General features: G+C 29.7%; 3 protein-coding genes across 3 annotated transcripts; 2 read left to right on the forward strand and 1 right to left on the reverse strand.

The window, feature by feature from the left end:
* Positions 1-7,656: 7,656 nt before the first annotated feature.
* Positions 7,657-17,454, reverse strand: LOC130965387 (alkane hydroxylase MAH1-like). The gene is made up of 5 exons (XM_057890153.1): positions 15,936-17,454; positions 13,118-13,502; positions 8,201-8,321; positions 8,057-8,101; positions 7,657-7,791 (listed from the first exon to the last, which is right to left on the reverse strand). The coding sequence occupies exons 1-5, from the start codon at positions 17,452-17,454 to the stop codon at positions 7,657-7,659; spliced, it is 2,205 nt and encodes a 734-aa protein (XP_057746136.1).
* Positions 17,455-18,912: 1,458 nt separating this feature from the next.
* Positions 18,913-19,891, forward strand: LOC130965388 (uncharacterized). The gene is made up of 2 exons (XM_057890154.1): positions 18,913-19,149; positions 19,214-19,891. The coding sequence occupies exons 1-2, from the start codon at positions 18,913-18,915 to the stop codon at positions 19,889-19,891; spliced, it is 915 nt and encodes a 304-aa protein (XP_057746137.1).
* Positions 19,892-20,027: 136 nt separating this feature from the next.
* Positions 20,028-21,356, forward strand: LOC130965389 (uncharacterized). The gene is made up of 2 exons (XM_057890156.1): positions 20,028-20,182; positions 20,294-21,356. Exons 1-2 carry the CDS (start codon positions 20,028-20,030, stop codon positions 21,354-21,356), a joined length of 1,218 nt encoding a protein of 405 aa, XP_057746139.1.
* The last annotated feature ends 1,284 nt before the right edge of the window (positions 21,357-22,640 follow it).

Consider the following 22,640-nt stretch of genomic DNA (forward strand, 5'->3'; position numbering starts at 1 on the left):
CGCTTAAACAAGTGTCGGGTTCGAATCCCGCTTTGTGCATGCAGCAACTCAAAAAAAAAAACTCTTTTATGAAAAGAGAGCGTATATTTTAGAAATAGAAAAGAAAATTATTTTTCTCCTATTATTTAATATATATTTTAACACAGGAGAAAATATATAGAAATTTATGTTTCTTAATATATAGAAAGATCATTTTAAAAATTTATTATAAAACTAAAGATGATTTTGAAAATGAAATTAAGAATGATATTAATTATGGACAAAAAAACTCTAGACTAAATTTATTAAAAATATATATACATAATATTTTTCTATTGGATATATGAATAGAGAAAGTGGATACTATTATTCTTATTTTAATAATAACATCTTTTTTTCATAAAATTATACAAACATATAGGTATATTATATTGAAGCTATATTCAATAAGCGATAATTATTCTATTTGGTATATTAGTAGTAACCTCTGAAGTTCACTTTCAATAATGAACAATTTTTAGCAGCCATATATCTTGAATGTTATTAATGTTAACGTAATTATTTATATAAAGATATCTTTATATATATATATATATAAAAATAATAATTGATATTATTAAATAACTTAATATATTTAACATAATATATGTTTATATCTTAATTAGTCACCAAAAAAATATCTTAATTATGATTATGGCATAAAAAATTTTGTATGCGAAAAACCATCTAATACTACCTAGCAATTAGAAAGATGTATAATGCTAGAAGTCTACAAATAATAATAACTAACATGTCGTAATTAATGTTAGCGAGATAGTATTCAAAGTTTAGTTCAATTATTCTGATAATAATTAAAAATATAGAATAAAATAATTTTAATTTTTTTTAAATTAATTTTTTATTGTTTACCAAATATTTTTAAATAAGGGTAATTAAATACGATTTTTATCTTTAAAGTATAAGTCAAACAATTTTTTCATCCTCAACTTTATTTTGCATATAAAATCGTCTCTAAAATTTATTTGCATTTTAAAATTGTCTTTTTTACTTAAATTTTAAAATTTAGGATCAAATTATTCCTAACGAAAAAATTATAAAATATAAAAAAAAGAGAAAAAGAACGGACGTTGAGACTTGAGAGAGAGAAAGAGAATCATGGGATGGGGAAGAGAAGAAGAAGAAGGCGGGGGAAGGGAAGGTGGTGACGACGCCGGTGAGAGAGGATGGACGTCGACGCCGGCAAATCGGCGAGGAAGGACATCCGTTGCATCGCTGTTTCTGCTCCTCCTTCTCGCTAGCTCGCCATTTGCTGCTGCTCCTTGCCACTCGCCGCTCGCCGCTGCTCCTCGCCACTCCCAGCTCGCCACCGTTCCTCACATGTCACCGCTGCTCTTAGTCGCTCGCCATTGCTCTTCCCTAGAATTCTAATTCTGCTTATGATTTGTTGATTTTGTTAATTACGTTGATTCTTCCACCTTTGTTTCTTTTAATTTATTAATTACATGGTTGATTTGTTGATTTTGTTAATCACATTATTTTTTATCTGATTTCATTGTTGTTGTTCATCCTGATTTTATTCTTTTGCTTTTGATTCCATTATTGTCATTGATTCTTCTACTTTTGTTTCTATTTTTGTTGTGTTTTTTGGAATTGGCAAAGATAGTGATAATTTCTCTTTTCTTCTCTTTTAATTTGTTGTTGCTGCTAGTTGAAATACAGATTTATTTTTTTACTACTGTTTCTATTTCTATTTTTTATTTTATTTTTTATGTTTATTACATTAGTTCTGTTTTTTGATTTTATCGTTGTTGTTGTTAATGCTGTGACAAAGAAGAAGAAAAAGAAAAAGAAGATGGTGCTGTGATGAAGAAAAAGAAAAAGAAGAATAGAAATTGATTATTTCGGTGAAGAAGAAAAAGGGTATTTTAGTTCGAATGACAATTTTAAAACCAAGTTAAACTTTAGAGACAATTTTATATACAAAAAAATGTTAAAAACAAAAAAAAATTTTAACTTATACCTTAAAAACTAAAATCTTATTTAATCCTTTAACTAACATATTATACCATGTTAGAAAAAGGATCTGTATATTTACTATGTATTTAGTGTGTATCGCATATAATAAATAAAAAGTACCACTTATTTATAGATGTAAAACAAATAAAAATAAGAGTAAAATATCGTTTTTGTCCCCAACGTTTGGGGTAAGTCTCAAAGTTGTCTCTAACGTTTCAATCGTCCTATTTAAGTCCCCAACGTTTCAAAATTGACTCAATGTTGTCCTACCGTTAGGGATCCGTTAATAAAATTGACGGCGGGACAAAATTGAAACGATTTTGAAACGTTAGGGACTTAAATAGGACGAAAACGTTGGGGACAAAAATGATACATAGAAATAAATTTTAATTTTATTCTTCAATAATAATAATTTTTTACTATACATAGTATTCAATTATTTTTAATCACATTTACACTTAATCACATCACTTTTATTCTAAATAAATTTTTTTTTATTTTATACTTAAAGTAATGTAATTTTTTTATAAATAAATAAATTTTACACTTTTATTCTAAATAAATAATGTAATATGAATAGAATGAAAGTGTAAAATTATAAAAATATAAGTAATGTGATGAGTAATGAAAGTAAAATTACATTATTTAGAATGAAAGAGTAAAAGTAAAAAAAATTAATTTATTTTGAATGAAAGTGTAAAATTATAAAAAAAAATTATAAGTAATGTGATTAAGTAATGAAAGTAAAATTACATTATTTAGAATGAAAGTATAAAATTTATTTATTTATAAAAGAATTACCAATACTTAAGCATAAAATATAAAAAATTTATTTATTTAGAATGAAAGTGTAAAATTAAAAAAAAATATAAGTAATGTGATAAGTAATGAAAGTAAAATTATATTATTTAGAATGAAAGTGTAAAAGTTATTTATTTATAAAAAAAATTACATTACTTTAAATGTAATATAAAAAAATTAATTTATTTAGAATGAAGTGTAAAATTATTAAAAATTATAAGTAAGTGATTAAATAATGAAAGTAAAATTACATTATTTAGAATGAAAGTGTAAAATTTATTTATTTATAAAAAAAATTACATTACTTTAAGAATAAAATTATAACAAAATTAATTTATTAAATAAAAGTAATGTGATTAACTGAATTTAAAAACGATTGAATATTATGTACAGTAAAAATTAATTATTGAAGGATAAAATTAAAATTTATTTCTATGTATCGTTTTTGTCCCCAACGTTTTAAAATTGTCTCAATTTTGTCCCGCCGTTAATTCTATTAACGGATCCCTAACGACAGGACAACATTGAGTCAATTTTGAAACGTTAGGGACTTAAATAGGACAATTGAAACGTTAGGGACAACTTTGAGACTTACCCCAAACGTTAGGGACAAAAACGATACTTTACTCTAAAAATAAAATCACAAAAATAATTATCTAATTTAAATTTAAGTATAAATTCTAATCTAAATAATATCCAAAATGTTATTCCAACACATGTCGAACTTTAATAAAATAGTGACACATTCCAACTTTTGCCTGCTCCATTATTATAGGCATCAATGCTGCAAAAACATGCTTAAAATAAATCATTAGTTGAAACTGGCCTCTCGCAAGTCACAACCCACATAATAAGTTTCATTTGTGTTTATTAACGAAAGTTAATAAATGAGATGGCGAAATTTAGGTTTTTTAAGTATATAAAATAATTATTAGACAACAAACTTTTTAAATTATTCCAAAAGATTTTTTATTATAAATTTATCCTCTTCTTATTTATACAAAAGTATTTACTATGGTGCCTAAAAAGTATTGTCTAATTATTAAAATAGGTAATAATTAATTTTAAATTTAAAAGTATAAAAGTTAAAAAAATTTAAATATTTTAAAGTTACTAAAAAAAGTAACTTAGGCAAAAATTAGGTACCAAACAAAAAACACCATAAAATTGGCCTTATATAAATTACTACAGATACATAGTTGTCACTTACAAGATTTTGGTACTCTGATATTTTATTGTTGGTGAATGCTATGGTGTCTATAATGTGGTGCCTATTTACTAAAAAGGGTTAAAAATTATTATTTCATTTAAAAAGTATAAAAATAATTAATTTTTAAAAAATCAAAATTTACTATAAAAAATAAGTTAAACAACATTTAAACAAAAACTTATAGGCAACATAGAATTGGCCTTTATTGTTTTAACGGATTACCCTGTATATGAAACCGTGGGCTATGGAGCACAGATTATTGGGTATTAGCCTATTAATTAAAGACGACACACCATGATTTAGCATAAAAGGCCATACAAATACAACTAAGAATGTGTTTGGTAATGACGTTTGAAGGAAAAAAGCATGTTAAAACTTTTTGAAAGCTTAATTTTTTTGTTTGACTAATTTTCTTCTTTAGAAACGTAAAAGTGATTTTGTTCATAAAATCACGTTTATAAGAAGCAATAATTTCTAGTTTTTCCGTTGCACTAATGTGCTTTTAGCCAATACCTTTAATATTTATTTTTCTTTTACCAACCTTATCATTTATGGGAAAGTATGAGGAGCCAATGGAATACTTGTACAATGGGTACAATGGAGGTTTATGGAGTATTAAAGATATAATTATTAGTGTTACCTTTTTCCATCAACTGAAGTTTTTGGAATGAGTGGTATCATGATATGGTATTAGAGCGCTAGATCCAAAAGGTCAAAAGTTCGATTTAATCTTTTGGGAAGATGTTTATTATCCCTAGTACTCGGATGGTTATTCTAGATAGTATGGAGGATGTTCATTTTGTAACTAAATAACCCATTGTATACATTGTACAAATAGTCCATTGTCTCCCTAGCGGGATCCATCCTTTATACATATTATTGCATTATTTATAGAATTCTTATCATTTCTCTCTGTATGAATTTTTTTTATTATTTATTATTTATATTTTTTATTAATTTTTTTATTTGACATTATATATTTTTATAGTTATAATTTTTGTGTATTGTATTTATTATTATCTTTTTATAATAGAATTTATTAATCCCATTAGGTAAAATAAATTAAATAAAAAAATTAATCATAAATAATAATAATTAAAAATTATAATGTACTAAAAAAGAGTATTAAAAATATATTATATAAAAAATATATAAGAAAAAAATATAAATAAAAATTAAACATGTATATAAAATAATATTATAATTTAATGTCATGTCCTTTTAAGTAATTATTTATTTAAAAGTGATTTTAACTAATATTATCCAAACAATATTTATTTTATCAAAATCAATTTTCAGTAAAGAGTTGCCAAACATAAATCATATTGACACAAACTTACTTCTATCTAAAATCAATTTTATAAAATCACTTTTATTCAAACTACAGTTTAACCAACCACAATTCAAACACACACTAAATGTAGAAGCGTGCAACAATACTCACTAAAACCCTAAAGGTGGTAGCAATTTATCTTCACCAAGACACTGAAACATGCATCCAGTTAGCTAGATTCATTCTTTCGGTTAGATGGCATTGCTCATGTGGCATGCATGTTTCAAAAACGAAGATGTTAGTCGGATATTTTTTTTATTTTAAGCATTTTCATCATATTTATTCGATTAGATTATTCCTAGATTGTTGTTGAAGTAAATGGTGATGATAGTTTAGATGAGATTATATTATTTAATTACCATTTGAAAAAATAAGATTAGTATAAAATATACTGTGATTTTCTATACATTACGAATTTAGTTGACATTGGTAGAGCTTGTGTGATAAAATATGCCATATAAGTATTTAAAATATTATTGGTATACCAAAATCAGTCATCAATATATTTGTACATAAATATATATGATTTAATTTATTTTCAATGTGTATTTATATTCTAATATATATTTTATAGTAATGACTAATTTTAGTGGCTGATTTTGGTATACACGTAACATAATCGACAATATTACAATTAGAAAAGGAATATAAATGAGATTTATATATTTTTTTATCTTTTTGTTGGTTATGTAGTTAGATTTTTCAATAAAAAAATTTGATTAAACGGGAAATACAACAAATTAAATACATCTATAGTGATTCTTTAAATATTTATAATATATGTTCTAAATCCAAAATATTTTCTCTTCGTTGTAACTGACTCGTTTAGGGTAATTAAAATAGCATCAAGTATGTCGAGTGGATCTATTTAATCAAATGAAGAAAAAACATTATTTGATTCGTAATTTATCCCTTTTAATATTGTCCTAAAAAATAAATTATAGATCATAAATTTTTAACAAGTCCCAACAATTACACCAAAATACCCCCCAATACCCAAAACACACCAAACTGCCCTCATATAAAAGGCAATAAGCCAAATAGAAATATTCAATAATAAAATAAAATCAATCAAAAATAGCTTAAATTTATCTTATTTAATATTTATTAATTATTATAACAATTAATAAATCTTAAATAAAACAAATTTTGAGTTTTTTTTTTCTCTCTAACTCAAAATACATTCGAGCAATTATTCCATGCCCTCCTCAGCACTCAGCAGTTGCACTCCTATATAGTTGTGGTTCGCTTTCTTAATTAGCTCAAGATAGAGAGATCCATATTGTAATAGCCACCCATTCTCATTCTCAACGATAACTCCTTATTATGATGATAACAAATAACAAATTGCACTTTCACATATTGACCATCAACAAATTCACGATCATACCTAACTTGTCTAATAATTACAAATTCTTATATGAATGACACTTACAAACTCCCAAGAACAGGGACGTGAGACCAAACAAGTCCAAGAACAGAATACAAAACAACACAAAGCTAAAGCAAAGATACCAATCAATGAACAGGAAACTGAATAATACTAAATCACATCACTATCATAGCATAAAGCCTCCATGAGAACCATCCTCGTGCCCTGCCGCAAACCACAGGAATATACATCATACTCATATCCTTGTACTCTTCAAACCGCCGTTCAGTCCTTTCCTTAGTCTATAATGCAACACAATTTATAACCTCATTTTTCAATAGGTCAAAATTAATTTCCCCTTTTCTAAAAGTTTTATTATTTCTCACCTTCCAAATACATCATGTGCGAAGAACAATGTCATCGGCACCTCCCCTTTTTAGACTTCTCTCCATCCATAATTCAAAACAAATTTTTACATCATTCGGCCCCACCCAACACACGGTACCCTCCACTGCCAGCGATTTAAAATACTCCCCAAGGCTTATGACATCCAAAAAACAAATTAATTTCAAATATAGCAAGTCTTAGCTTTTTCTAATGTTCAATTTTTCCAAAACAACAAACCACACAAGAAGCTCAACACGAGGAACTAACCCTTTTCATAACTTTTTGGTAAAACTAAACATATTAGGTTCTACTCCTAATAACTCTTTATACACCACATGTACAAAAGATCTAACAGCCCAATAAATTATAGTTCAAATGGCATAATCTCTTTATAATTACCTAAAAAGTTATGGGTTCGAATTCTCTATCTTTAATTAAAAAAAAATCTAACAAAAAAAGTTTTTTTTTTTTTTTACAAGAGAATCCACTTTTCGGTGTCTTATCCCCACCTTTACTAGCTCCGTAAGCATCTCAAGTAAGGCTTCCTCCTCCCACTCCCTAGAGGCCGTCTCCATTGCTAACTCCATCTCCACTAGAAACCATCCAAACACCGCCGTTACAGATGGAACGTTTTTCCACTTTCATCCACAAATCGTGCCAAAATTTAGCCTTCATCCCATCACCAACCTGAACCTACAAACCCACTTTATATAACTCAAACAACTCTACCCTCTTTATGCTTCAAGCCACCAATATCCGCCACACACTCCTTTCTTTCTTATTAATTGATTTTCAATAATAGGCCTACTTCCATTAAAGTTATTACACGAGCGCACTACTTTCTTTTACAACAGATACTACTCCTCTTAAGCAAAAGACCCATATTCTTCAACACGAGCACCCATATTCTTTGTTAAACCCCATATAGTTGGCATTCCCCTCCCACGGTTCGACTTACCCAAAAGAACCTTGATCGCAATGCCATAAGCTTTGCCGCCACTACCTTTGTAATTGTAAACATGCTCAAGTAATACATTGACAAATTATTGAGAACCAATTTAATCAGCACTAGTTTTTTAATTTTTTTGCTTTTGTCAAGTACCTCCCCTTCCAACCCTGGAGCCTTTCCTCCACTCTTTTTAATAACTGGATTCCATGTTTTCACCCTCTTCAGGTTCGCTCTTAATGGAATTTTCCGATAACGGATCGGTAAATTAATTGATCTACACATCCCAAAATATTACATGATAGCTTAATCTCCTCCTCACTACAAGAAAATAGAGTTATTTTAACGCTTTATTTTTTAACACCATAATTAAATGTCAAAATTAATATACATTTTTGATAAATATCACAAATGTTAAATCTATGTTTTCTTGACGAATAATTTGACTGTAGAAAATTACTCCTTAATTTTGACACTCATTTGTTTTAAATTTACTCCACTATTTTTTTTGGACTCTGTTAATTTTGATATCACACTGCTTTCAGTTTATGATTATATTAGTCATTTTTTATCTTCAAAATCTCAATTTATTCTTTAGTTTCAAAATCACATCTCATTTTTTGTTAAAATTTTTTGTTGAGAATATTTTATAGTCAATAAATGTCAAAATAAATAGTATTTTTGACAATTAATAAGTATCACAGAAAATATGTTCTCAAAATTTTCTAACAAATTATTTTTGACAGTCAATATTTATCAAAATAAGATTTAAATTTTTTTCACAATCACTTATATGTTAAAAATACTATTTTTGATAAAACTTTTATTAACATATTTTCATAGTTAAAATAGTGTCAAATTTTTTTTTGACAAATTTTAATTTTCTTTTACACATTATAACCCTAAAAAATAATCTATATTGTTGTAGTGTGTTTCGCAATTTAATTGAATGACTGCCGGCTTCTCAATAATATCACATGTAGTGACGCTTTGAAATTTTGACATATATTTAATGTGTTCATGGATTAGATCCAATTTATATATATGCGATATTTATCCAAATTTGATTTGAAAATTGCGGATATAGATTCGATCGCAATGCTATCAGATCGGATATCGGATCGGACCCGCACATTTATAGGTTCGAATTGCGGATTTTATGTCGGTATTCGCATATCCGCAGATTCGTAAAAATAAATAAATAATTAATTAAATATTTTTCTTATATTTTATTTCAACTAATAGTTGTTATATATGTTGTATTATTTTAATTTTATTATTTAAAAAAATTATATTTAATATTATTTTAAAAATAAAAATATTGAAAAAAATAGAAAATAAAAAATTTATTAATAAAAATAAGATTTTAAAAATATTTTTGTATTTTGTAAATATATACGATATTCGATCCGCAAATGTGCGGATCGGATCGAATCCAAACTTAAATACTGTGGCTATTAGATCCAATGATTTAGTATCAAAATTTTAGTTATATCCAATTCAATCTAATCCACGCTCACCCATGATATCTTGATCTTATTGTCACATTCCTTTGAAAATATGTAAAATAGTAAAATACAAATAAATATATCCAAATATTTAGAATTAATTTGATGATTTGTTATTTATAGAGCATTTTATATTTTAATTTCTTGATACCTTAAATGAGCGAGATAGATTAAATATTCTATGAATTTAGATCGTTAGGTAGTATCCAAATCTATATAAAAAAAATTACCATAATAGAATATTAAAATATCAAGTATAAAAAATTAAAGTCTCACAATAGTTGAAAATGGATTATTTAATAATAGAAACTCATTAATTTAAAACTTTGGGTTAAAACGTGATGTCTAACACATATTGTTATTTAAACTCGTGTTCTATTGTTTCCGAAATATATTTTGTTATTTAATCTTTGGAAGACAAAGTGAAATCTTGATAATGTGTATAATAGGTTGATTATAATAAAAATCACTCGACATATTATTTAAATTCAAAAATTCTCATTCAATTATTTCACATTAAATTTTAAGATTTAAATTCTCCAATTTCAAATTTTAAATTTTAAATTTTAAAAAAATTTAATTAATTATTTCAAAAAAAAATAACCATTCAAAATTTTAATTTGTCAAAGAATTTCACTCTAATGCTCTCTTCTTTTTCAACCGGCGGCCACCCCCACCTTCATCAATAATTATCCCACTTTATCATCGCTGCTTGACTTGTCACATGCCACTCACCCTTAATAAAAATAATCATCCACTTAAGAATAAATATAAGAGGAGTGCTAGGGAACAAGCAGATATTGTAATTTGTAGTCATAAATTAGTCATCAATAGTATTTTTAATAGTGTGAGATTACATCTAATGGTGCGAGATTACTCATTTTTCTTTTGCTGGTTAAGTGTTGGCCAAATTTTAATAAAAGTGCTGGCCCCTAAGCTTTTTCTAAATATAATCATCCACATGCCTAATGAATTGAACATTCAACATATTTTAATTATGGTGAATGTTATCCAACCCCTTCTAAAATAACATGTAAGTTACCCTTCATTGTGTGTCACATTGTAATTGGTCCTTATCTTAACTATAGTTGGGTTATTTTGTAATTTATTATTCTTAAAATATCAAAGCTCCACTCCCGTTAATTGAAACACATTCCACTCCTTCATTCTTTGTTTATCACTTCATCACCGGAAATGGATCTTCTCCAGTTTTTTCAACACTTAGACAAAATACAGTGCAATCTCTCACCTTTGATTTTAATAGTGGGACCAGAAATAAACAAGAGAGAGAGTGTGGTGAATGGTTAGATTAAACACTGCACACCATCCAGTTTTTTATTCACTGGAGAGGATCCACTCCCCTTCATCACCTAGATTTGGTCCTTCCAAGCACCGTCGCGTTCGTGACAAGAAGCGTTAACGTCATCGCCATGCCCTCCAACACAACCTCTCTTCCCAGTATAGTATAGCCGGTGCCTCTTTTTGGCGTGAATCACTGCTTACCCACATAATTAATGGTTAATTTGGTTATTAAATTTTTTTATTAAAAAATATATCTTTATTTAATTACGTGATGGAACATATATTTATATGTAAAATAATAATAAAAATAAATCTATTCAAAGTATTTAAAAATATAATCATGAATATACAATATAATAAATTTGTACTCCAAAAAAATAAACATATTTTTTTATCATACATATTATTTAAAAAATATATTTATTAAAATTAATAACAGAAATTTAAAATGATAAAATTCAACTTTTTTACCGTATTTTTTATAGTACTTTTTATTTTTAATTTTTAATTTATTAGTACTTTATTATTTAATTAATAATTAAACAAATTATTTTTATGAAAAATTATTTTTTATATTATATAGAAAAGAGACCAATATAACAGTTTAAAAATAAATTGTATAAATTTAAGAGAATATATGAACATACCTAAATAATGTTTTGTTTGGTTATTAAATTTTTTTATTAAATAATATTATTTAATTACACGATAGAACGTATATTCATATAATATAATATAACAACTCTATTTAGAGTACTTAAAAGTATAATTAAAATCAGAAAAATATTTTTTTTTGTACATAAATTATTTTAAAATAATTGTTAAAATAATAACACAAGTTTAAAATGATAAAATCTAGCTTTCTTACAAGTATTTTTCATAGTATTTTTATTCTTTAATTTTTTTTATTCGTACTTTATTATTTAATTAATGATTAAATAAATTATCTTCATGATAAATTATTTTTTGTATTATCTTAAAGAAAGACCAATATAACAGTCTAAAAAATAATGTAAAAATGATTTTTAAATAAAAATAGATAATATTAAAATTTTTAAATACAAAAGTAAATTATATAGATAGATATTTAAGAGATAAATATCAAATACATGCCTAAAATAAATAAAACAGACAAAAAATAATTCTCCATTTCAATAGTACTCCATTTTTGTCTGTTTTATTTATTTTATATGTATTTCATATTATCTCTTAAATATTATACAAAAAAATACGGTAAGAAAGTTAAATTTTATTTATTTAATTTCAGTTATTAATTTTAATAATATTTATTTTTTAATAATATATGTATGATAAAAAAAATATGTTTATTTGTTTGGAGTACAAATTTTATTATTATATTTATATGTTCCTAATTTTAATTATACTTTTAAATACTTTGAATAGATTTATTTTATATTATATTTTAAATATATATGTTCCGTCACGTAATTATATAAGATATATTTTCTTAATAAAAAAATTTAATAACTAAAATTAACCATTAATTACATGGATAAGCAGTGATACATGGCAAAAAAAGCGCTAGCTATACTGGAAAGGACAAGTTATGGGCGACGGAATTCAACGACGTGACTAAGGGATGATGCACTAAAGAAATAGAGGTTGTGTGGGAAGGCAGTAAATGGCGATGACGTTGGTGCTTCTTGTCACAAACGCAACGGTGCTTGGAAGGACCGAATCTAGGTGATGAAGTGATGAACAAAAAATGGAGGAGTGGAATGTGCTTCAATTAATGGGAGTGGAGCTTTGATATTTTAAGAATAATAAATTATAAAATAATTCAACTATGGTTAAGATAAGAACCAATTACAATGTGACACATAATGAAGGGTAACTTACATGTTATTTTAAAGGGGGTTGGGTAGCATTCACCTTTAATTATATATAACTAAATCCAATCCAATAAAAATAATCATCTACATAAAAATTAAAATAACCATCTGCATACCTACTAAAATGACCATCCTAAATTGACCATTAAAATAGAAGGAGATGAATAAACAGAAAAAGCAACTATGATCATCCAATAATTTAACTTTTATTAAAAAAAAAGAGAGAGAACATGTATAATTTTACACATGACCCTTATGATTTGATGTAACAATAAAATTGGAGAAACAAACAATAAAAAAAGAAAAAGCTTGATCAGAGGAGACATGGGTGAGAATTAAAAAAGTAAGCAATTGAGTGCTTGATTTGATATTGTCTTCAAGCATACGTGCGCTACATCTATCATACTTACACGATTAATTCAAACAACGGCGTTGTTGAGCTTTTGGCCTCATATGCGAGAATCCGTGGCGGCGTCGGCTGGAGTCTGTGGTGATGGTGTCGGCGGCACAGTCGACCGGGAGTTGCAACGGCGCAGGTGATAGAGACGAGCCTGGCACAACAAACGCGCAACGAGGAGGTAGGACTTGCTACGATGATTGCTGTTGGGAGAGTGGCGCGAAAACAGTGGCAGAGGGCGAGCCGCGTCGGATTGACTGACGGAAGTGGAGGCGGTGTCGGTAGGAGGCTGCAGCGGCGTCTAGCCGGCGGGGAGTGCAGCAGCATGTTGTGAAGGCCAGAGAAGATAGCGGTGAGTTTTAGACGTGTATTGGAGATTATGGTGAGATTAAAAATAACTGTACATAGTGTAAATAAATGAGTTTAAATGCTAATCTAAATTTTTTAAAATTAAATAATTAATTATCTAAGTTTTAATTTTAATTTTATCCTTTTTTTAATTCTATTGTACACATTATATACTAAAATTATTATCTTTTCATACTTTTCTCATACTTTCTCTTAATGAATCTATTAGTCAAAGTCATTCGAATTGTCTGTGCAACACAAGTAGTTAGACAATTACGTCAATTATATAACGGTGGATACTATCATGAAGATTTTACAATTGTTTTTATGTAAAGATGCATCTTTATTACTATTAGATGATGAATTGTAGAATTTAATTTGATATACTATAAAAATGTTATCCTTTTTTAAAATGTGGCCAAACAAGCAAAACATATTTTTAATATAAGACTCTTCATAAAAAGATATTTTTAACATTTTTATTTAAGTATGTCTCTTATATAATATAGTCATTTTTTCATAAAAATATTATTAATATATTAAAATTAATCACTAAAATCTATTATTATTTATTTATATATAAATATATATATACATAATTTAATTTATTTTTAGTGAGCATTTTATATTTTATTTTTGTATATATTTTATATTGATAAATAATTTTAGTATACACTTAGTTGTATTTTTTATATTATATATGATAATATCAAATACAAACTTTGTGAAGATCCATGATGAAAAACTACATCAGCTAATGATATGCTTATTAATTCTTCACTTATTTATCTTATACAATATATGACAAGATGATATATAATGTCCGTACAATATATAATAGAGTCCATACCATGTAGATGCCCCTAAATCTAATTAATAATGCCTCTATTAGTAACCTTTAGGCTTTAAGCCATGTTTCATGTGAAGCACAATAGAAACACATGGACACATTTTTATGCCCTTCCACCACATCAAACTGAAAATTGCACAGCAAAGCAATGGCGATGATCTTCATCTGAATAAAGTTGGAGTTCGAATCTCGCCTTATAATACAATAACTCATTGATTTCTTAAATGAAATTTAGATTTGCAACGGATTAATTTTTAATCTGTTAAATTGGGAGATACCATGAATAAAAAATATATATGTACATATGAAATAATAAAATATATATATGTATTAATAATTATATATATATATTAATGATTTTTTTAATTATTTAAAATTTTATATTTGTTTTTTATATATAATTTTGATGTAGGATATAAATAAAAAATTTATAATTTATTGATAGATAAAGAATATATAAAATTGATCTTTTAAATATATAAGTTATAATTTATTGGTATAGAATTATAGATTATGTAGTTCTTATTATTTGAGCCAACTCATGAGCTCGAGCTAGCTCATAAGCTTTCGGTGAGTCGAGTTTGAGTTTAAAAAATAAGCTTGACTATTAATGAGTTGAGTCGTGAGTCAAGTTCAAATTTTATGTATCGAGCTTGAACTTGATCCAGTTCAACTCAACTCGACTCATTTCTAATCCTAAATTGACAGCTTAAACCCTTTTGCTTCGCAATTTAATTAAATAATTGACGACTTCTCAATAATAACACATGTAGTGACGCTTATAAATTTTGACATATATCTTGATTTTATTGCCGCATTCTTTTGAAAATGTGTAAAAGTATATATAAATATATACAAATATTTATTAGTAATTGATTCGATGATTTGTTATTTATAGAGTATTTTATATTCCCTTGATACCTTAAATGAGATAGATTAAATATTCTATGAATTTAGACTGTTATATATGTATCCAAATATATAAAAAAAGACTTACCACAATAGAATATTAAAATATTAAGTATAAAAAAATAAAGTCTCACAATAGTTCAAAATGAATTATTAAATAATAAAAAAATCATAAAAACTCATTAATTTAAAACTTTGGGTTAAAATGTGATGTCTAACACATTGTTATTTAAACTGATGTTTTACTTCTAAAATATTTTTTGTTATTTAATTTAATCTATTAGCTAGTTAAAGTCTCTGGCATTGTTACTATAACACAAGTAGACAGTTACACCAATTATATAATATAGTCATTTTTTATATAGATGTTATTTGCACACTAAAATAAGTTATTAAAATTTGTCATTATATATTTATATATATACACGTATAGTTTAATTCATTTTTAGTGTAAATTTTGTATTTTTATATGTATTACATACTCATGAATAATTTTTATGATTGATTTTAGCATGTACCTAGTTGTATTTTTCATATTATATATATATGATCAATATCAAATACAAACTTTGTGAAGATCCATGATGAAAAACTACATCAGTTAATGATATGCTTATTTCTTCTCCACTTATTTATCTGATACAGATGACAAGATGATATATAATGTCCGTACAATAATGGAGTCCATAACATGTAGATGCCCCTAGCTAAATCTAATTAATACCTCTTTTAGTAACCTTGACCTTCAAGCCATGTTTCATGTGAAGAATAATAGAAACACATGGACACACATTATTATGCCCTTCCACCACCTCAAACTGAAAATTGCAGAGCAAAGCAATGGCGACAATCTTCATCTGAATAAAGGTTATATTTTTACCCAAACAACTTCTTGGGCCTGCATTGAAAGCTATGAACTTGTAAGATGGTATGTGTATGATGCTTCCCTTTTCAGAAATCCACCTTTCTGGCTTAAACTCCAAGCAATCTTCTCCCCATATTTGTTCCATTCTTCCCATTGAATATGGAGAGTAAATTACAATAGTATTTGCATTAACACGATGTCCACTAGGGAGTACATCAGATTTAACTGCACATTTGTGCTCAAAAGGAACCGGAGGGAAAAGTCTCAATGCTTCACACAAAGCTCCATGCAGGTAAACTAGCTTGTTAAGATTTTCTAATCTTGAAGTGATGAGCCAATATTCTTCTTTGGTTATAAAGTTTGCTCTGATTTCTTCAAGGATCTTGGCTTCAACAAGAGGATGGGTTGAAACTAGCCAGAAAAACCAACTGAGACTTGAACTAATTGTATCCCTTCCAGCTGCTAACAGAGTCAATGCATTGTCTCTTAGAAACTTGCGATCTATTTGTTCCATTCCACTTTCCTCCACAAAAGCTTTGAGCATGTTAAATGTTGGTTCATCATCATCTTTGGTGCAGTTGAGTTTGCTTTTCTCTTGGAATGTGGATGATATACACTGATGCAAGAATTGGTCAATTATTTTTTCACATTCAGTATAGCTCTTCCCTCGTCCAATTTGGAGCCATTTCTGAAGCTTCCACACAAATCTTGGGACAATGTGTCTGTAAAACATTACATCCTCTATCATGTTGAAAGCTTTCTCGAAAGCAACTTCCGGGAATTCAATGAGCTTGTTAGGAAGGGATTTAGGATCAAACCCCAACACTATGGAGCAGATGTTGTCAAAACTGATTCTCTGAAAGATGTCTTGCAAGTCCACAACAGTTCCTGATTCTGATACATCATTGAGAAGTGGAACTAGGCAACTGTGGAGCTTCTTATGAATGGTTTTGACCACTAAACTCTCAAACGAATTTTGTCTGAACAATGATTGTAGTATGTTCCTACTATGCTTCCATTTGTGAGAATCAGTGTTAAAGATGCCATCTCCGAGTATTTCAAAAATCTCATAGAACTCAGAGCCTTTGATGTAGTTGTCAAAGTTCTTGCTAGTAATGTGGTGCACATTCATAGGATCACTGGTGATGAGAAAGTTGTGGTTTGTGAACCAGGGACCTTTGAAGAAAAAAGTACCTCCACATTGCTTCAAATTGGTGGTTGTGTGATCATGGATATTGGAAAGATTACATAAAGTCCCTGGAAGCATACCAAAGAAGGGCCAATTAGTGAGGCGGTTATTTCTATTAGACCTCCAAGTATGGATAAAGAAGAATGAGACAATGGCTGCAAAAATAGCGATAAGCTCTAAGGAGTCCATCAAGATTTATATGCATGACGATTGACAAGGTTTCAGACAATGGTAAACTTATATAGGCGCACAATGCTTCTAACAAAGATAATATTATACTGAAAAAAAATATTTATATACTAAAATTATTTATCAAAATTAATTATTATTTATTTATATATAAATATATATTATTTAATTTATATTTAACGTATATTTTATATTTAATATTATTATTTTATTTTAATAATTAATTTTAATATACAACTCGAAAAAAAAGATACGATCCAAGTCAGAAGATATGAATCGAAAGATTTTTTGACCACATTAAGTTATTTACTATAACTAATTAATTACATTAATTTTTATTAGATTGAGATGGATATCAAATTATTTAATATTTTATTTGACTACATTAACTATAACTAATTAATTATATTAATTATTTGATTTGACTGAAATAAATAAATTAATTTTACCTTAATTTACATTAATTTTTTTGTCTTATGTTTTTTAATTAATAATTTTTAAAAATATTATAATTAATTTTATTTTATTTGATTTAGATAAATATCAAATTATTTAATATTTTATTTAATAACATTAACTATAACTAATCAATTATATTAATTATTTGATTTAACTATAATAAATAAATTAATTTTATTTTAACTTGCATTAATTTTTTTGTCACTTATGTATTTTGATTAATAATTTTTAAAAATATTATAATTTTCACATACCATATTTATAAGATATCTTTATTTATTTAACTTATTTTATTGAGTTAAATAATTATAACTAATTTTTTATATCAATGATTTAATTTAATTATTTCAAATTTGATTCAATTTTTTTTATCATATTAATGTTTAAGTCGTTGTTTATCAAAATTTTCTCTTCATTTTTTGATCTCAAATATTTTAATTTTAAATTTTAAAATTTTATTTATTATTTTTATTTCTCTTTTATTTTATAATCAAATTTAATATTTCTATTAATATTTTTTTGTAATTTATTATCTAATAGTTATATCTACTATCAATTATATGGTCCTAAATATTTTTTTAATTTATTAAAAAAACATAATTTTATTTTTGGGTAAAAAACCATAATAAGCAAACTGGCTCAAAAAATTACGTAAATACACCAAAGCAAAAATCGTTTCAGCAATAAGCCAGACCGTATTTTTATATAATTCTAACCAGGTTGGTTCGAATTCTATTTGTTAGTAAATCGAACCAGGTTAGTTTGAATTAGGGTTTTTTGTTGGTAATAAATCGAACCAGCCTGTTTCGAATTAAGAATGAAGGTAATTCGAACCATGGTGGTTCGAATTATAGAGAGAGAAGGTTTCCATGTAATTCTGAACCAGCCTGGTTCGAATTACACCAATCATAGTTCGAACCAGGCCGGTTCGAATTAGTGTGAGACTGAGCTGTATATATATGGTTCCAAACGTGAATTAGTCTCATTAGAGGGAATAGGATGGCTAGTGAGGAGAGTTTTGTGGTTTTGGTGCACCACAAAGGATCTGTTAATAGAAAAACTCGTTCCGGAGTAAAGTTCACAGATAAGAATCCTCTATGTATTGTCATAACATCTACGACGAGTTATGATGACCTTGTTAGCGCTGTACTAATGAAGCTCGGGGCTGGAGGGTGCGAAGCGGGTAAAGAAGTTTTTCTATCGCATTCCAGTCACGGTGCTACAGAATACGGTGAAGTATGATTGCTTCACGATTAATAATGATGTGGACTTGCAAGTAATGTTTCTTTGTCGGCGGCAGTTTTCGGAGGTGAGGACACCGGAGTTGTTGGCACGGCTGGTTGATGTTGTATCCAGCTCCGGCGGTTCGAACAGGAATACGAACACTATAGCGAATCCAGCAGGTTCTAGTTCCCGGCCTGCCGTTGCTTCCTCGTACGTCCCTGTGTACGAACCAGTGGTCCAACATGTTGCCTCCCCATCTTTCGCTGTTGACCTCAATGGCACCGATGGCGACGAGGTAGTGGAAAGGAAAAATTTGCCGAACGCTTTATTGGGAGTTGCACCTGTTGGCGTAGGCGACGGTTTTTTGGACGATGAAGAGGAGGATGACGTCGAGCCGGATATGATTGACGATGATAGCGCTGATGATATTGGAGCGACCGGGCCTGCATTGGAGGTAGGTGGTTCTAGCTCTGGCACACAGCAGTATCCACCACATTTTTCCTCGTTGGACTTGGACGCCATGAGACATGAGGGGGTTTTAGGGCATGCTGTTGGATTCGGAGCTAGAGATGCGGAAGGGACTACTGGTCTGACAGAGTTTCAGGTTGGTCAGCAATTCCAGGATAAAGATGAGGCCCTTTTAAGTGTGAAGACTTACAGCATCCGGCGAGGGGTACAGTACAAGGTGGTGGAGTCCGATCACCGCCGCTATGTGGGCAAGTGTTCCGAGTTGGGAATGGGTGCACATGGTTGATTCGACTGAGTCTCCGGAAGCGCAAGGGCATTTGGGAGTCAAACGGTACAATGGACCTCACACTTGCCTGGCCACATCCATCTCGAGTGACCACAGGAGTTTGGATTATCATGTGATTTCGGCGTTCATCATGCCAATGGTTAGGGCCGATGCATCCGTGAGCATCAAGGTGCTCCTGAACGCCACGACAGCGCACTTCGGTTTTAGGCCGACTTACCGGAGGGTTTGGATGGCGAAGCAGAAATCTATTGCCATCATTTACGGTGACTGGGATGAGTCCTACAACGACCTGTAGGTGGGTGTTGGGTGTGCAGCTGACGATGCCTGGTAGTGTTGTCGTCCTTAAGACGCCCCGGTTCGAGTTGGAGGACAAGTGGACGAGTCTCAAGCGTACTTTCACAGGCTTTTCTGGACTTTCCCGCCGTGCATCGAGGCATTCCGTCATTGCAAGCCGCTAGTGAGCATTGACGGCACACATCTGTATGGGAAGTATGGGGGGACGTTGCTCATCGCGATTGCACAGGACGGGAACTCGAACATTCTACCTGTCGCATTCGCACTAGTAGAGGGTGAATGCGGAATCCTGGACATTTTTTTGTTGCACCTTCGACAGCACGTGACCCCGCAGCCCGGTCTGGTTATATCGGACAGGCACAACGGCATCAGGCTGCGCTTGAGGCCCCTGACGGCGGTTGGCTACCGCCATCTGTACCGTGCATTCTGCATACGACACGTAGCGGCTAATTTTGCCCTAACCTTCAAGGGCAAAGACGCTAGGAGGCTACTAGTGAACGCGGCATATGCGAAGACCGATGTTGAATTTGATTACTGGTTTGATATCTTGCGATCTGAAGATCCGGCGATGTGTGAGTGGGCGAACCGGATTAATTACTCGTTGTGGACTCAGCATCGTGATGAGGGGCGGAGATTCGGTCACATGACGACGAATATCTCCGAGTGTGTGAACTCTATCCTGAAGGGGGTCAGAAATCTCCCTGTAGCATCCCTGGTGAAGGCAACATATTGTAGGCTTGCGGAACTGTTTGTTCGCAAGGGGAGAGAGGCTGAGGCCCAGATGGGAACAGGACAACAATTCAGTCAGCATTTGGTGAAGTGTATTGAGGCCAACATGAGGACGGCCAGGTGCTTCACGGTGACGCTGTATGACCGGGATAACTCCGAGTTCACTGTAGCAGAGACCACTCCGACTGGTTCTTTCTCCTTGGGTACTTACAGAGTATCACTTGCCTCTCGGACATGTGAGTGCGGGTACTCCAGGCTCTTCATTTCCCGTGTCAGCACGCACTTGCATGCTGTGCATACTCACGGGTCACCTGGACCTCTTACGTTCACAGCGTCTATCAGATTAGCTCGGTGTTCAACGTGTATCGGATGGGATTCACACCTCCGATCCCGGAGGGCTTCTGGCCACCTTACGACGGGCCACGGTGATTCCAGACCCTGACAAGAGGCGTGCCAGAGAGGGTCGTCCTAGATCCACTAGGATACGGACGAATATGGACGAGGCGGATCCGAATCGGCAAAGAGGTGCGGCCTATGTCGCCAACCGGACACACACGACGTAGTTGCCCACAGGTTGGAGGCTCGTCTCAGACAGGACACCATTAGTATGCATGTTGTTAGTGTTAGCATTATCTACATTAGTGCGCTTCTTGCTAGTCTTAGAGTTATTTAGATTATTTCCCATGTTGTTAGTGTCAGCATTATTTACATTAGAGCACATGACTTTTAGTTGATTGTTGCGAGTAGTAATGAATATGGCTTCTTTAATTATGTATTTTTTTCTTTAAAGTTCAATCATGTATCATAGTGGTTTGTACTTTTTTTGTTATGTTATAGTCTGTTTACATATGTTTTTTTTTTATTTGTGTTCTGCGACATTCATTTTGTATGATCAATGAATCTTGAAACAGTTTAGTGTTTATTTTTTCTTATTAAATTGTGTCCGGGTTGGCGACATAGCCCGCATCTCTTTGGCCGAATCGGATCTGCCTGGTCCATAATCAGTCTCACACTAATTCGAACCGGCCTGGTTCGAACTATGATTGGTGTAATTCGAACCAGGCTGGTTCGAATTACATGGAAACCTTCTCTCTCTATAATTCGAACTACCATGGTTCGAATTACCTTCATTCTTAATTCGAACCAGGCTGGTTCGATTTATTACCAACAAAAAACCCTAATTCGAACTAACCTGGTTCGATTTACTAACAAATAGAATTCGAACCAACCTGGTTCGAATTATATAAAAATACGGTCTGGCTTATTGCTGAAACGATTTTTGCTTTGGCGTATTTACGTAATTTTTTGAGCCAGTTGGCTTATTATGATTTTTTACCCTTTATTTTTCTTTTATTTTATTTATTTTTATATTTTATAACTTATTCATGTGGTAAAAAGACATATATACTTAAAGAATTTTTTTTTTTACCAATTACTCCTTCTATCGGTAATCGATTTTTTTCTCCTATGAAACATTATTTTTATTGCTCAACTTTTTTATAAATTATAAAAAATTATTATCTCTTTTATTTTATCCAACACATTATTACTTAAGAGAAATATTAAAAGCATCATAATTTATTATTTTTTTTATTAACTTAATTTTTTTAATTTAATATTTTTAATTCAGTAATTTAATTACATACTTTATTTTATATTTTTAAATATTAATGATTTAATAGTCGAAAACAATATATAATTCGGATGGCCAACAATATATAAATCT

The sequence above is a fragment of the Arachis stenosperma genome, chromosome 3 (assembly GCF_014773155.1).
Source record: "Arachis stenosperma cultivar V10309 chromosome 3, arast.V10309.gnm1.PFL2, whole genome shotgun sequence".
In the NCBI taxonomy this organism is placed as follows: domain Eukaryota; kingdom Viridiplantae; phylum Streptophyta; class Magnoliopsida; order Fabales; family Fabaceae; genus Arachis; species Arachis stenosperma.